The 15,884-nt window shown below is 31.1% G+C and overlaps 1 protein-coding gene across 1 annotated transcript; it reads right to left on the reverse strand.

Annotated features, from left to right (window-relative positions):
* Positions 1-14,176: 14,176 nt before the first annotated feature.
* Positions 14,177-14,868, reverse strand: LOC115953182 (TPD1 protein homolog 1-like). The gene is made up of 2 exons (XM_031070716.1): positions 14,811-14,868; positions 14,177-14,487 (listed from the first exon to the last, which is right to left on the reverse strand). Exons 1-2 carry the CDS (start codon positions 14,866-14,868, stop codon positions 14,177-14,179), a joined length of 369 nt encoding a protein of 122 aa, XP_030926576.1.
* Between the last annotated feature and the right edge of the window lie 1,016 nt (positions 14,869-15,884).

Raw genomic sequence — 15,884 nt, forward strand, 5'->3', positions numbered from 1 at the left:
TCACATATTTTAAAAATAAGCACAGCTACACTCAATCAATTCTAATACCCATATATAAATCTAACAAAATTGAGAGTTTATTGAGATGTTATTAAGTGTGGTAGGATGTACTGAATTTTAAGTTAAATTTTGATATGACAATCTCTTATTGGATGATATAAAACATGAGTTTTACACCCTCTCCTTACCAAATTCGGACTCTTTAATTTAAGATAAAATGTGTTAAATTATGTTAAGAAGAACTTGGAAGAATTGTTGTTGGAACTTGGAAGAAGCCTGCTTAAGCTGTGTCGACTTCACGCAGTGCTAAATCAATGCTAGTGCCACATTAATGTGCAAGCAACGTTAGCAACTTAGCATATTTGCCTAGTTGGGAAAATAGAGAGAGACTCTGTGACATTCTAGGCTGGCGGTTCACACCTTCGTTGGGAAAATATCTGGGCTTCCCCATTAAGCACACAACTATTCCTTAGGACTTTGGGTTTATTCTTGAAAGGGTCCAAAATCGCCTTGCAGCTGGAAGGCCCACCTCCTATCTTTTGCTGGGAGACTAGTCTTAACCCAGTCCGTCACTTTAGTTGTTTTGAATTATATCATGCAATGCACTGATCCTCCTCTAAAAATAGCCAATGCAGTGGACAGGCTGAGCCGGAACTTTTTTTGGGGTTCAACGGAAAGCAAAAAGAAACCTCATCTTATTAGTTGGAGGAAAATTACCAAGCCTAAGAAGGAAGGAGGCCTTGGGCTCTTCACCGCTGAGCCCAAGAATAAGGCCTTGCTAGCAAAGCTCAATTGGAGATTTCACAAAGAAAGTAACTCCTTGTGTTTGTACATCGTAAGGTTTTGTGACCAAGGAGCTTCTTGACTTTCATCGTGTGATGAACTAAAAAACTTTACAGCCAACATCATTCTCAAGTTGGTGATTAAGTCGAGTACTGGGATTCGTGCAATTGGTTAGTCACGTACTGGGAGCTGTGCATTGAAAATGAAAGATTATCACTACAGAACAAGTCCAAAGTGTGATAAGTGTGGTAGTTTAAGGTGATAGTATTTAGTTAGATAGTTTAGGGTGCAAAGTGTAATCTAGTGCATAGTTTAGGGTGGTAAAGCATAATTTCCCCACTTTTCCATTTCAACGTTTGCAAAATGTATTTCAATATAAACATAGTTGGGTCCTTCACATTATAAAGGATAGACATTGTGCAAGTCACTCAAACCATGGAAAATCAATGTTATTAATTTCATGTACTTGGTTTTGTGATTGGAAAAAAAAAAAAAGTTTTGTGTTTTTGTTTATACTATATTTTATTTACTATAATTATATTACAATTTTGAATTCTGGTTTTGTCTATTGTTATAATCTTTTCTTTAGGTATCTCTCACTTACTATTTATATATTTCATGATTTATTATAGGAAAATGAAAATATAGTGATTTATACCTATATTTTTTTTTTTGGTGAAATATTGGGTAAAAGAGACGAGTTATTTTTTTATAAAAACGATTCATTTTATTAATTACTTGAAAAAAAATTGTTGTAGTTGAAATACAAGTGATATTTCAATAGTAATATTATCATTTTGTCTTGGGGGAATAGTAATTATTTTGAAGTATGAATTTAAATTTTAATAAGGTAATGAAGACATTTACCTAATGAATAATTTTTTTTTTCTTGAGAAGAGAATAATATTTATTTAGCTGATGAAAGGCATTATTATTTTTCTTTTTTTTGGGGGGGGGGGGGGGGGGGGGGGAAGCAAATTCTATTCTAGATTCATTGATCTAATGGGTTATATAGGAAAAAAACAAAAGCCAATAAACTGCACAACAAAAGCATTTGCTACAACACAAAAATTTAATGGAGAGGCAATGCAATATATATAAAAGAGCATGGACGACATGTTGCAATTCAAATGAAGCTTTGAAAATCAAAATTTCATGCTGCCGATGATATTATTATTAACGTAGACCACATAATTGAAATCGAGTACAACAATAAAGCTCTTATTTAGATGAAAAATCATCTAATTTAAATGAATCTACCAAAAACATTAGGCACTTTGAGAAACCTCCTTAAGAACAATTGATCTGGGAAGAAAGTGGCTGGAACGAAAATGAAGTGTCCCAAGCATAGGTGAAGCTAACTGAAGAAGATGGTTGAACTGGCACACCATTGTTAACAAGGCATTCATTGCCGGACTGAGACAAGACCGAAGGGTCAACCGGTTTCACAGTTTGAAACCCATTGCAGGACAATTTCAAATCTGATTGGGAACAAGGGCAGCCATTGTTGATTGTCACACTCCACACTGGCTTTTGTTGCACTACTTCTCCAGTTTTAGATTGTTTGATGGTTACCTGGCTTAGGGTGCATTGACAATTTCCTACAATTAAATAAACATAAACAAATTAGAAATACTAAATCAACTTCAAAAGAATGAACAACATATATAAACATGAACACTGAAACTGACAATAGTCCTGACTCTAAAGTTTCGTTTGAGAGTTCATAAGGGAATGAAATGAAATGAAATGGAATGTATTTAAGTAAGAGAAATGAATGAAAAAAAAAAAAAAATAGAATGGAAATGAATGAAATTAAGTAACCTTGATTGGATGTTTTAATATAAAGGAATAAAAATGAATGGAATTTAAGTAATCTTATTTGGGAATAACATAGAATGAATGTAATGGAATCATTTTATGATAATATTATTATTAGACCATTATTTTAAAATAAAGGGTTGAACATATAAGGGTATTTTGGGAGTTTTAGTAAAAAATTCATTAAATCTAATTTCATTCTCTCCCATTTCTCCTAATTTCGAGGGAAATGAAAATTTGAGGTTTTAAGGGAATAGAGAGGAATGAGTGTTCTCTCTTACCCATTTTATTCCCTCCCACTTAAACTCCTAAATAAGAGAATTGATTTTTCATTCCCTTCATTAATACTCCCAAACAAGAAAAGAGATTCTCAAATTATTCTTTTCATTCCATTCCATTCTCTCCTCCCAAACAAGAATTAAAGATATCAAAATTAATAAAATAAACATAATAAAAATCTTTAAAAACATATCTAAAAGACGTGTATATTATATATGGTAGAAATTAAGATTGCGATGCATTAGATAATTTAGATAGCATGACCAATTCTTGCATCCAAAAACATTCAAAATACAAGAATCGTTCATATGCCTTCATATTATAAAACAAAATGTTCCTTTTCATATAATATCATCTTTTTGTTTAAACGAAAGAAATGCCTTTCAGGATTGTATGCATTGATAGAATCCTTTACCTTTGCCAGCGAGATTGAGTACGAAAAGTACACAAAGAAATTTGATGAAAGTAGCCATTGCTAAAACTTTTCTGATGAAATTAGTTTCTCTGCTTTTTTCTGAATGTAATATATTACAGGACCTTGTCTAATTTATAGTGATTTTTGAATCGGACAAATCAATTGCCTTGATCTTTTACTTTAAAAGCTATATATTTTCCTATTTAGAAAGACCATTAGAATTAAGATTATGAATCAAAACTAGCATTAAATGTTAAGCAAATAGGGTAAATTCTTGGTGATTATGCTATGGGGGTTGACTTTTCAAAAATCTCTCATTCATCTTATATTTTTGGTAAAAGAAATTATCTTTAGATATAAATTTAAATGATAGCCCCCTAGATTTTTACTAAAAACATGTAAATCATTTATTTAGATAATTAATGCTTCATTTTTGTTTCCTCTAATCGCTCTTATAATATTAATAACTCAATAATTCAAAATGTATTTAATGTATTTGATAAAAATGGAAAATTTTATATATTATTGATACTCTATTTTTTTCCTCTAATAATCAATCTTATACCATGATAATATATCTTAGAAATATATAAGTAATTTTTTTTTAATAAAAAAGTTTTTTTTTTAATTTTAATTTAAAAAATTGGAGATATGAAATTTTATCCTTTTAGAAGAAATAATAAATGTTGATCTCATGGTAATTAGGTGTTAAAAATCTTTTAGTATTTATTAATGTTATATATATATATAATTTGATATATGTATGAAAATTGCATCCGTTAAAAAGGTTATTTTTTGGATTTTTTAAATATATTTAGCTTGGCCTCCTGACCAAATTTTCTAGCTCTACCATTAATCATATTTGATCTCATATATTTGTGGACTTCTCATAGAGTCATAGTTATGACAAATCCGTGATTTAGGATTATGAATTAAAGCGACTTCACCCAAAAAAAAAAAAAGCTTAAGAATTAAAGCTAAAAACTATACTGCACATTGCTAGTCTAGTTTCTTGAGAAGTGTTACGTATATAATATTTTCATTACATTTTCACAACAAATTATAGATATTAAAAGTTATTGGTCATAATTAGAGACTTGCCACTAAAATTACTGTTTGTCCACTAATAATAATCCGTAACAATATGATATTATGATTTTTTATGAAAATATTGTGGACATAACATTTTTTTTATACTTTTACAATTGTCTAATTTATAAGAGAAACACTATGTCCACAACATTTTCACAATACTTTCGTAACAAATTTTAAGTGACAGGTTATTGGTTGTTACATATGGGCAATAAAGTAATTTAAATTGTAGATCAAATTAAAACAAATAACAACTTACTAGTTATAATTTGTTGTGAAAGTGTTGTAAAAATACTATCAATGTAGAATTTCTCAATTTATAACGATTTTTTAATCAAATGAAATAATTGCCTTTATAGCATAAATAAGTCAAAAGAAATAATTTCCGTGATCATATATATATATATTTTCTCTTTTGAAAGACCCTTCACCTATTTAGAAAGACCTTTGAAATTTGATACCATAGAATCCCATTTTTTTTTTCCTGGGATCACTTCAAAGAGCTCGAGTCAATGCCAGTTATTAGTTGAATGCACCATGCAAAATTTATAGCTGAGATGGTTGCCTATTTCACTCTCTCCCTAACTCCCTTGCAGTTTTGAGATGGCAACATGACCAACATCAAGCACCTCACGCTATTCGAGGCCCTTTTTGAGTATCCTGATAAACTTATATGGAACATTTTTACACGTGTGGCCTACCCCTGAGCTTGAAAGTCTTAGTCATGGCATTGAAATTTTCATCTAGGAGTATTGTGTTCTGAAATCCAATAAAGCCATCACTGAAAAATTTAAGGTTGTAAAGAAAGCCCCTTTTTTTTCCGAGATGTAAAGAAAGCCCTTAATAATGTTGAATGAATCCTCATGTGAGTTTCCATTCTCACCAGTATACCAAATTTTGTTCAGCTTAAATATATTACAGAGCAAATTTTCAGACTTTTCATGTTGAAGGGTTCTTACAATTCAGGGACGGAACCACATATAGGTCCAAAGGGGCCCGGGCCCCTCTGACATTAAAAAAGATATATGTATATAGTTATATATTACTCCTTAATTCAATTTGGGTCCAAGAAAACATAACTTCGGCTCCCTCCGAAATGAAAATCAAGACCCAGCTCAAACAATAACATCACCCAGCCCAAACAATCACATTCATCAGCCCAAAAGATAAATAGAATTAAAATCTATTGACCGAAAGAACCCTTTTACCTAAAATCATCAACCCAACAACAATCATCAACAATTTTAATAACCCAGCCCAAACAACAGGCAATCATCAGACATTTCACCTGAAATTGACAAAATAATTTCGGTTTTAGAGAGAGAGAGTTGCCGTCTATTTCAAGCTGCCATCATTAAAAAAATAAAAAAGAATAAAAAGAAAAACCAACCCCGCTACAACACCAATAAGCAATAAATTTTATCTACTTGTAATAAATAAAGATTGGGTTTCTATTGAATTTGAATGTTATAATTTTCTTGTGAAGCCATCTATTTTCTATGGCTTGAAGATGAATAAGAAAACATGCTGAAAAGTATTGTTATTGGGATAAGTTTTGCATTGGAAGTATGAATTCCCTCAAAATAGTACATTTCATCATCAAACTTGAAGCCCTTGTTTTTCCTCGAAGCAATTAACAAAAAGAAAAATCTGTGCGCATAAAAATTGATATCAGAGCCCGTGTTATGGACAATTCACGCATTAAGCACGTAGGAGCTAAGCCTGGTGATTTTGGTTTATGGCAACAATGCGTCCTTAAAAAGGTGCAAGAGATATTCGCTGTATTGAATACTCACGTTGATCAATTTGCGGATAGTGTAAGTAATATTCAAGTTGAAGATTTTTTTTGAGAAAAAAAGTTGAAGATTTATGTGGCTGAAACAAATCAAGATGTAATCAACTTACTTGCAGGTAGCCAAAGTTGTGATCAAGTTGAAGATTTGCACAACCTAAAAGAATCAGGATATCTTAATGGCCAAAGTAGTAAAAACCAAGTAGTTCATTCAACATAATCAACTCGAAACTAGCTTAGTTTAATTTGCTCCACTTTAATGGTGATAAAAAAAAAAATCCTACTGATGTAATTTTTCAGATGGAAAAATTATCGAATTTCAAATATATTAGAGAAAAGGAAATACTTTCTTTAGCTTGTTATCATTTTGGAGGAGAAACATAAGTTTGTCAATAAAAAGAAGACAAACTTGAAGATTGTTAAGAGAGAGAGAGAGAGAGCCTTCCAAAAGTTACCCATGAGGACAAGGGTATAATTGAGGAGGGAATGTCATTAAGCTTTCTTACCATTTAAAATGGTATTTTTGTTATTAGGAATTAGGTAAATAGATAATGATTAGATAAAGGGTCATTCTCTTGTACCTTTTTTTTTTTTTTTTTTTTTTTTTGGGTACGGTACCCATGTGAATTTCAGCCATTAAATTTACTTGTTTTAATCTTAGCTGTTTGTATAATTTGAATAGAATATTAGTTACCAGTTAGTCGGGTTAACATATAAAACCAAAAATAGAAAAAACATACAGTTCTTCTTCTCTCTTGCATTGCATCTGATATGAAGCAGGTTCTTCTCTTTCACTGTCTCTTCTTTCCAACCTTCATCATTGATGTTCTTGGATAAATCACTAAATCTATTTGTTGGCATCCTATTTGGATCCCTTTGATTTGGATTTGAGGGGCCCAAATTCAAATCCTTTCCATCCAAGATTTGAGGCATCCAAATCCCTTGATTTCAAATCCTCTCACGTTCTTCTTCAAAGAAACGCTCTCTTCTACGTTCTTCTTCAAGCTAAAAATGAAGTCACCATCGATCCCAGTGCTCAGGTTTGTCTCTCTTCTCGACTCATCTTGTCCTCTTAAACGTCTCTATTTGTCTTTTCCACCAATTGTAAATTTGAATCACAAAATATTGATAGGATTGTCTAGATTTATCTGTGTCTCCGTGGGTTCCGTTTGATTTGTTTGTGGGTTTTGTTTGATTTGGTTCTTATTTTTTGTGGGCTTGTATCTACTCGTAAGGATGGGAACTGGGTTTTACTACATGCTACCAAAACAAAGTATACCAATTGTTGTGTCCTTTCTGCTATTTTGACAATTTCCTAATATCTAAAATGGAAGAACACCCCAATAAATCTATATTTAATTTTTTTATTGATAATTTGATAGTCACAATAGCACAGGATGTAACTAGAATATTAATGTATGTGATAAGTGATTGTCCCTAACGCAATAGTAGAGCAAGGAGGAGATTGTCCCTAGCTCTGATTTTCAACCTCTTCCTCCCACCCCCACCTTCCAATTTTGATCCCTTTGCCACACCTTGGAATTCCGCTCCAATTTGATTAACAATATCAATATTTACAAATTTTATTCAACTAATAATAAATTATAATTAACAAAATCTGAATAAATATTGAAAAAAAAGTCATCAATTCTTTTGTTTTTATGACTATGTTTCTGTGCATAAGTACGAGTTACAGTCTAGTTTTCGATTATTGGAAAGTCCAAAATGACACCATTTTTTGGGACTACAGGAACCAAAATTGGTAGCATCCTTTTGGACTCGTAATTATTAATATAAGAACCTTTCTAAAAAATTAAAAAAAAAAAACTAATAAGAATCGAAAATGGTTTTTTTTTTTTTGTAATAAAAATTAAAATGGCATTTTTTTTTTTTGTCACATTAACCGCACCCCCTACGTGGACAAGTAGGCCACATCACAGTCTAATTTGGGTAACATATGTAGCTTGACTACACAACAATTTGTTGCTTTCCTCATTTACTAAAATGATTTTCATAGTGCCATAAATTTACAAAAAAATTCATATTTTAACAATGCTTAGGAGGGGAGGGTGGCAATCCTTATGCGCCGAGGGCAACACGGATGGAGATTGGCATTATCGCGCTCAGTAGTGAGAATTAGGGATACTCAAACCCAAGATCTAAATCTTATTGGCCCAACGCACTTTTCCGTCCCATACATCGCTACTTAAGATCCCAGCCAAATGAAAAAAAAAAACACTCACACACTTGCTGCAACACAAAAAATGAAAGGAGAGACATAAATGCTATGAAGGAACATGGCCGTGGTAAAATTCAGTGCTATCCAATGATATATATTATATATTGATCACATAATTAAAATCCCATACAAACAAAATTCAAGCTCTTATTGCTTTCAAAAAAAATTCAAGCTCTTATTTTGACGTTGACTAGAAATCATGTAAAGTGAATCTACCAAGAAGGCAAGAACATCATAAGTTCTTAAGAGATAGTTTTCACCTAAGCAAAGCTTTTAATAAATTTATCTCATTTTTCCTTCAAACTAAGTTAAGATTTTAATACTCCTTCCGTCCCACTTTGTTTGTCCTGTTTGAAAAGTCAAACTTTTTAAGGGGACATCATTTATTGTATTGTCTACCTTTTAAAAATGTATAAATTTCCAAAATTACCCTTAAATAAATTTATCAAAAAATTGAATTAGTTAATTAATAGGGGCATAATAGGAACATTAGTAAATTAATTACTTTTATTTTTAGAAACAGGACAATATTTTGGGACATCCCAAAATGGAATAGAGGACAAACAAAGTGGGACGGAGGGAGTAACTTATTTAATTTTTTATTTCTAGTCCTCAATAAATAAGAGAACTCTTTCATTTAGCCTACTATTAGTATTGTCTCATTTGCTTTTAATTGCCATCATATCTCACTCTTTAGTTTTTTTACCAAAGCAATGTTGTAAATGAATGTATATCCATTTAACCTTCTGTGTGTATTTGGCTCTAAATTAAAAAAACCAGCTTATTTTACTATTCAACTTATTGTTGCTATTATTCATGAGTCATACTATACTTTTGGTACTATTCATGAGTCTCATAGTACTATTTCCTCTAACTTTTACCTCTATTTACAATACTTTTAACAAAAAAAATTTAATTTCAACAAAATAAACGAATCTCAAATAGACAATCTATCTAAGCAAAGATTTTAATAATTTATTTTATTTTTATTATTTATTTATATTCCACAATAAATAGTTTTATTTACTTACCATTCAAATTTTAATAAAATTTATCGGAACCACTTACCATTATATAGGAAAAGGAAAAAATAGCTACTTTATACCTCCATACATACATACATACATACATATATATATATATATACAGAGAGAGAGAGAGAGAGAGAGAGAGAGAGAGAGAGGTTCAAATTATACATAGTGTAAATTTAAGTAATGTTACATCATCCAATACTTTTTAGTTAAATGTGAATTTTGATAAATCTATTACTGGATTACATTATCTTCGTATATTCTCTATACTTAAAAAATATAAAGATATGATCAATGATCAATAACTATGTCATCAATTAATTATTTAAATTTATGTTTTTGTAGCTTAAAATAATACAAAGAATATGAGTTTATAGATCGAATGATAAATTGCATTCGATTGGCTTAAAAATTGCCATGCATGTTAAGAACATATAGAACATTTAATTCAATGGTTGAATTTTCAAAATATGAATTTAATAACAAGTTATTGAATAATGTAATATTACTTAGAGTTTACACTAGGTGCAATTTGAAATCAACCCCCCCCCCCCCCCCCCACACACACACACACACACACACACACACACACACACACACACACACACACACACACATATATATATATATATTGTTCGTATTGTATTTTGAACCTCTTTGACATATTGGGTAAAAGAGACGAGTTAATTATTTTTTTAAGGAAAATAATCATTTAATTTGTTGAAAAAAGTATTGTATTAAAATTCAAGTGATATTCAAATCGCAAAAGCATTTGCTACAACACAAAAATTTAAAGGAAAGGCAATGCTATATAAAAGAGCATGTACGACATGCTGCAATTCAATTAAATGAATGTTTGAAAATCAAAATTTTATGCTGCCCATGATATTATTATTAACGTAGACCACATAATTGAAATCGAGTACAACAATAAAGCTCTTATTTAGATGAAAAATCATCTAATTTAAATGAATCTACCAAAAACATCAGGCACTTTGGGAAACTTCCTTAAGGACAATTGATTACACCATGTGCAACTTGAAATCAAAAATTTAAAGGAGAGGCAATGCTATATAAAAGAACATGGACGACATGCTGCAATTCAAATGAAGGTTTGAAAATCAAAATTTTATGCTACTCATGATATTATTATTAACGTAGACCACATAATTGAAATCGAGTACAACAATAAATCTCTTATTTAGATGAAAAATCATCTAATTTAAATGAATCTACCAAAAACATCAGGCACCTTGAGAAACCTCCTTAAGAACAATTGATTTGGAAAGAAAGTGGCTAGAACGAAAATGAAGTGTCCCAAGCATAGGTAAAGCTAACTGAAGAAGATGGTTGAACCAGCACACCATTGTTAACAAGGCATTCATTGCCGGACTGAGACAAGACCGAAGGATCAACCGGTTTCACAGTTCGAAACCCATTGCAGGACAATTTCAAATCTGATTGGGAAAAAGGGCAGCCATTGTTGATTGTCACACTCCACACTGGCTTTTGTTGTACTACTTCTCCAGTTTTAGATTATTTGATGGTTACTTGGCTTAGAGTGCATTGACAATTTCCTACAATTAAAGAAACATAAACAAATTAGAAATACTAAATCAAATTCATAAGCATGAACAACATGAACATGAACACTAAAACTGACAATGGTCCTGACACTAAGGCTTCATTTGGGAGTTCATATGAGAACGAAATGAAATGGAATGGAATGATCATAAGAAAATGAAAAGGAATGGAATGTATTTAAGCAAGAGAAATGAATTAAATGGAATGGAATTAAATAATCTTGAGTAGAAGTTTTAAAATAAAAGAATAGAAATGAATAAAAATGAATGGAATGTAAGAAATCTTGTTTGGAAATAATATAAAGGGAATGGAATGGAATCATTTTATAACAATATTACTATTAAACCCCCATTTTAAAATAAAAGGTTGAACATATAGGGTATTTTGGGAGGTTTAGTAAAAAAATTATTAAATCTAATTCTATTCTCTCTCATTTCTCCCAATTTGGGGAGAATCAAAATTTGAGGTTTTAAGAGAATAGAGAGGAATGAGTGTTCCATCCTACCTATTCCATTTTCTCCCACTTATGAACTTTCCATTCCCTCTATTGAAACTCCCAAGCAAAGGAAGTGAAGAATATTCTAAAATTATTCTTTTCGTTCCTTTCCATTTCATCCCATTCCATTCTCACCTCCCAAACAAGAGCTAAAGATGTCATAATTAATAAAATAAACATAATAAAAATCTTTAAAAAACATATCTAAAAGATATGTATATCATATATGGTAGTAAGTTTGCGATGCATTAGATAGGATGGCCAATCCTACCGTCCAAAAACATTCAAAATACAAGAATTGTTCATATGCCTTCCATATTATAAAACAAAATGTTTTTGGTAAATAGGAAATTTCATTAACAAACTAAATGTTGGAGTATTTTAATATTAAATAATTAAAATGAATAATTGTTACAACATAAATGTAAAGATGTGGGAGTGAATATTGAAGATGAGGAGTTGTGAAAATGTTTAATCTCACATTGAAAAGGAGAGAGACTATTTTGTTCTTTTTGATTGTAGTGATTAATGGGCCAATATGAATTGTCTCAGATATTGGGCTAGATACGTGCGCAAGGGAGAGGTGAAGGGTGGAGGTGAAGGGTGGAGGTACTCATTACGAATGAGACTTGCACTGCCAGCCAAACCTGAATTGCCCCTAGACGAACCATCTGAATTTAATTTGAACCAATAACTCAGAGGATGCAGCCACCTCACCTTGATTTTATTTCGACTAGTGTTTTTGCTTCCATTGCTGACCAAATAAGCTGCCTTAGCTATTCTAGCCAAGGTTTGGTCTAAAAGATTACGTTGCGGACCTGTTCTACCAAAGACAATACTATTTCTGTGCAGCTAAAGAATCGATACAGCCATAGGAAAAATCGTTCCCCACTCATTTTAGATATGGCGCTAATCTGAGAGCTTCTGCAATTGATTTTCAACCATTCCACTAATGGCATACCAAAGAAGAGATTCGGAGGCATAGGAGGCAGAAGGGAATTCCAAAAACATCTAGCTTTTGGGCAGTCACGAAGAGCATGGACAATGGTCTCAGGATCGGCATTGCAAAATGGGCAGACCGGAGAGATTCCGAGCCCCCTCTCATTAAGAATTGCTCTCACAGCTATGCTAGAGTGGCAGTATTGCCAAAGGAAATGCTTTACTTTAGGGAGAGATAAAATCTTCCACACCCAAGTACCTGGAAAAAGAGTTCTGTTCATATTCTCCTCCTTATCTAAAGCCAGCTTGTATGCTTCTCTCAGTTTAAATTCACCATTTGAAGATAAGTGCCATGTTAGTCTATCATCTCCTTGGCAAGAGAATGGGAGGGGAGTTGCCTTTATCTCTAAAAGAGTTGAGGTTGGGAAAGAGAAAGACACCTGATCCAAATTTCAGCCAACATTCCCAATATCATCCTTAAGTTTGATAATATCATCTTAAGTCTGATAATACCCAACAACATCATTTTCATATAATATCATCTTTTGTTTAAACGAAAGAAATGCCTTTCAGGATTGTATGCATTGATAGAAATTTTTACCTTTGCCAACGAGACTGAGGACGAAAAGTACACAAAGAAATTTGATGAAAGTAGCCATTGCTAAAAACTTTTCTGATGAAATTGGTTTCTCTGCTCTTTTCTGAATGTAATGTTACAGGACCTTGTCTAATTTATAGTGATTTTAGAATAAAACAAATTAATTGCCTTGATCTTTTACTTTAAAAGCTATATATTTTCCTATTTAGAAAGACCAATAGAATTAAGATTATGAATCAAAACTAGCATTAAATGTTAAGCAAATATGGTTACTTCTTGGTGATTATGCAACGGGAGCTTGACTTTTCAAAAATCTCTCATTCCTCTTATATTTTTGGTAAAAAAAAAATATCTTTAGATATAAATTTAAATGATAGCCCCCTAGATTTTTACTAAAAACGTGTAACTCATTTATTTAGATAATTAATGCTTCATTTTTGTTTCCTTTAATTGCTCTTGCAAATATGGTTACACTATGTGAAACTTGAAATCAACACATATATCATATATATATATATATATATAGGGTTATGCTAACGAGTGCCCTTAAGGCACTTATTAATAATCTATTTTAAGAAAGTTTTGATACCACTTTTATGGGAAATGGAAAAAGCTGTTAAAATATTAATTACTTAATTTTCATTTCCCATTAAAACTTTCTTTAAATGGATTATTAACCAGTACCCTAAAGGCATTCGTTAGCATTTCTTATATATATATATATATATATATATATTTTGTTAATATTGTATTTTGAACCTCTTTGAAATATTGGGTAAAAGAGACGAGTTACTTATTTTTTTATAGAAAATATTCATTTTATTTGTTGAAAAAGGTATTATATTGAAATTCAAGTGATATTCAAATAGCAAAAGCATTCGCTACAACACAAAAATTTAAAGGAGAGGCAACGCTATATAAATGAGCATGGACGACACGCTGCAATTCAGATGAAGGTATGAAAATCAAAATTTTATGCTGCCCATGATATTATTATTAATGTAGACAACATAATTGAAATCGAGTACAACAATAAAGCTCTCATTTAGATGAAAAATCATCTAATTTAAATGAGTCTACCATAAACATCAGGCACTTTGTGAAACCTCAAGAACAATTAATTTGGGAAGAAAGTGGCTGGAATGAAAATGAAGTGTCCCAAGCATAGGTGAAGCTAAGTGAAGAAGATGGTGCAACTGGGACACCATTGTTAACTAGACATTCGTTGCCTGACTTAGACAATACCGAAGGGTCAACAGGTTTCACTGTCTGAAAACCATTGCAGGACAATTTCAAATCTGATTGGGAACATAGGCAGCCATTGTTGATTGTCACACTCCACACTGGCTTTTGTTGCACTACTTCTCCAGTTTTAGATTGTTTGATGGTTACTTGGCTTAGGGTGCATTGACAATTTCCTACAATTAAAGAAACATAAACAAATTAGAAATACTAAATCAAATTCAAAAACATGAATAACAAGAACATGGACGTTAATAAAATAAACATAATAAAAATTTTAAAAAACATATCTAGAAGACGTGAATATTATATATGGTAGTAAGATTGCGATGCATTAGATAGCATGGCCTATCCTTACATCCAATAACATTCAAAATACAAGAATCGTTCATATGCCTTCATATTATAAAACAAAATGTTCCTTTTCATATAATATCATCTTTTTGTTTAAACAAAAGAAATGCCTTTCAGGATTGTATGCATTGATAGAATCCTTTACCTTTGCCAACGAAACTGAGGACGAAAAGTACACAAAGAAATTTGATGAAAGTAGCCATTACTAAAAACTTTTTTGATGAAATTAGTTTCTCTACTTTTTCTAAATGTAACGTTACAGGACCTCGTCTAATTTATATTGATTTTTTAATCAAACAAATTAATTGCCTTGATCTTTTACTTTAAAAGCTATATATTTTCCTATTTAGAAAGACGATTAGAATTGATATTATGAATCAAAACTAGCATTAAATGTTAAGCAAATATGGTTACTTCTTGGTGATTACGCTATGGGAGCTTGACTTTTCAAAAATCTCTCATTCATCTTATATTTTTGGTAAAAAAAAATATCTTTAGATATAAATTTAAATGATAGCCCCCTAGATTTTTACTAAAAACGTGTAACTCATTTATTTAGATAATCAATGCTTCATTTTTGTTTCATCTAATTTCTCTTGCAATATTAATAACTCGTTAATTCAAAATGTATTTGATAAAAATGGAAAATTTTGTATATTATTAATACACTATTTTTTTCCTCTAATAATTAATCATATACCATGATAATATATCTTAGAAATATATAAGTAAATTTTTTTAATTTTTAATTTAAAAAATTAGAGATCTGAAATTTTATCCTTTTAGAAGAAATATTAAATGTTGATTTCATGCTAATTCGGAGTTAAAAATCTTCTAGTATTTATTAATACTAGTCGCTAAACCCATGCGATGCACGGGAAACCTATTTTGTATAAAGATGAAACATTAAATTACTTAATGAAAAATAGAAATCAAACTTAAGTTTAAAATAAAATGAAGAATTAAATCTTAAATATCCTCAACTATCCATAAAATGTATGAAACATAAAATCTTAAGGTAGTTATTCATTGCCTTACCATATACTGTCGTGTATGTACTACAATGACCAATCACCACTTACCAAGAGATGCAAATAAAACATTTGCTTTGACTTTGTGGGTACCTAAGGCATGCTTGGCAACGTCCTAGGCATGCTTGCAACGTCCTCGGCCGTTCTCGGCATGCCTTGCAACGTCCTAGGCATGCTTTGCAACGTCC

Source organism: Quercus lobata, chromosome 7 (genome assembly GCF_001633185.2).
Source record: "Quercus lobata isolate SW786 chromosome 7, ValleyOak3.0 Primary Assembly, whole genome shotgun sequence".
In the NCBI taxonomy this organism is placed as follows: Eukaryota; Viridiplantae; Streptophyta; class Magnoliopsida; order Fagales; family Fagaceae; genus Quercus; species Quercus lobata.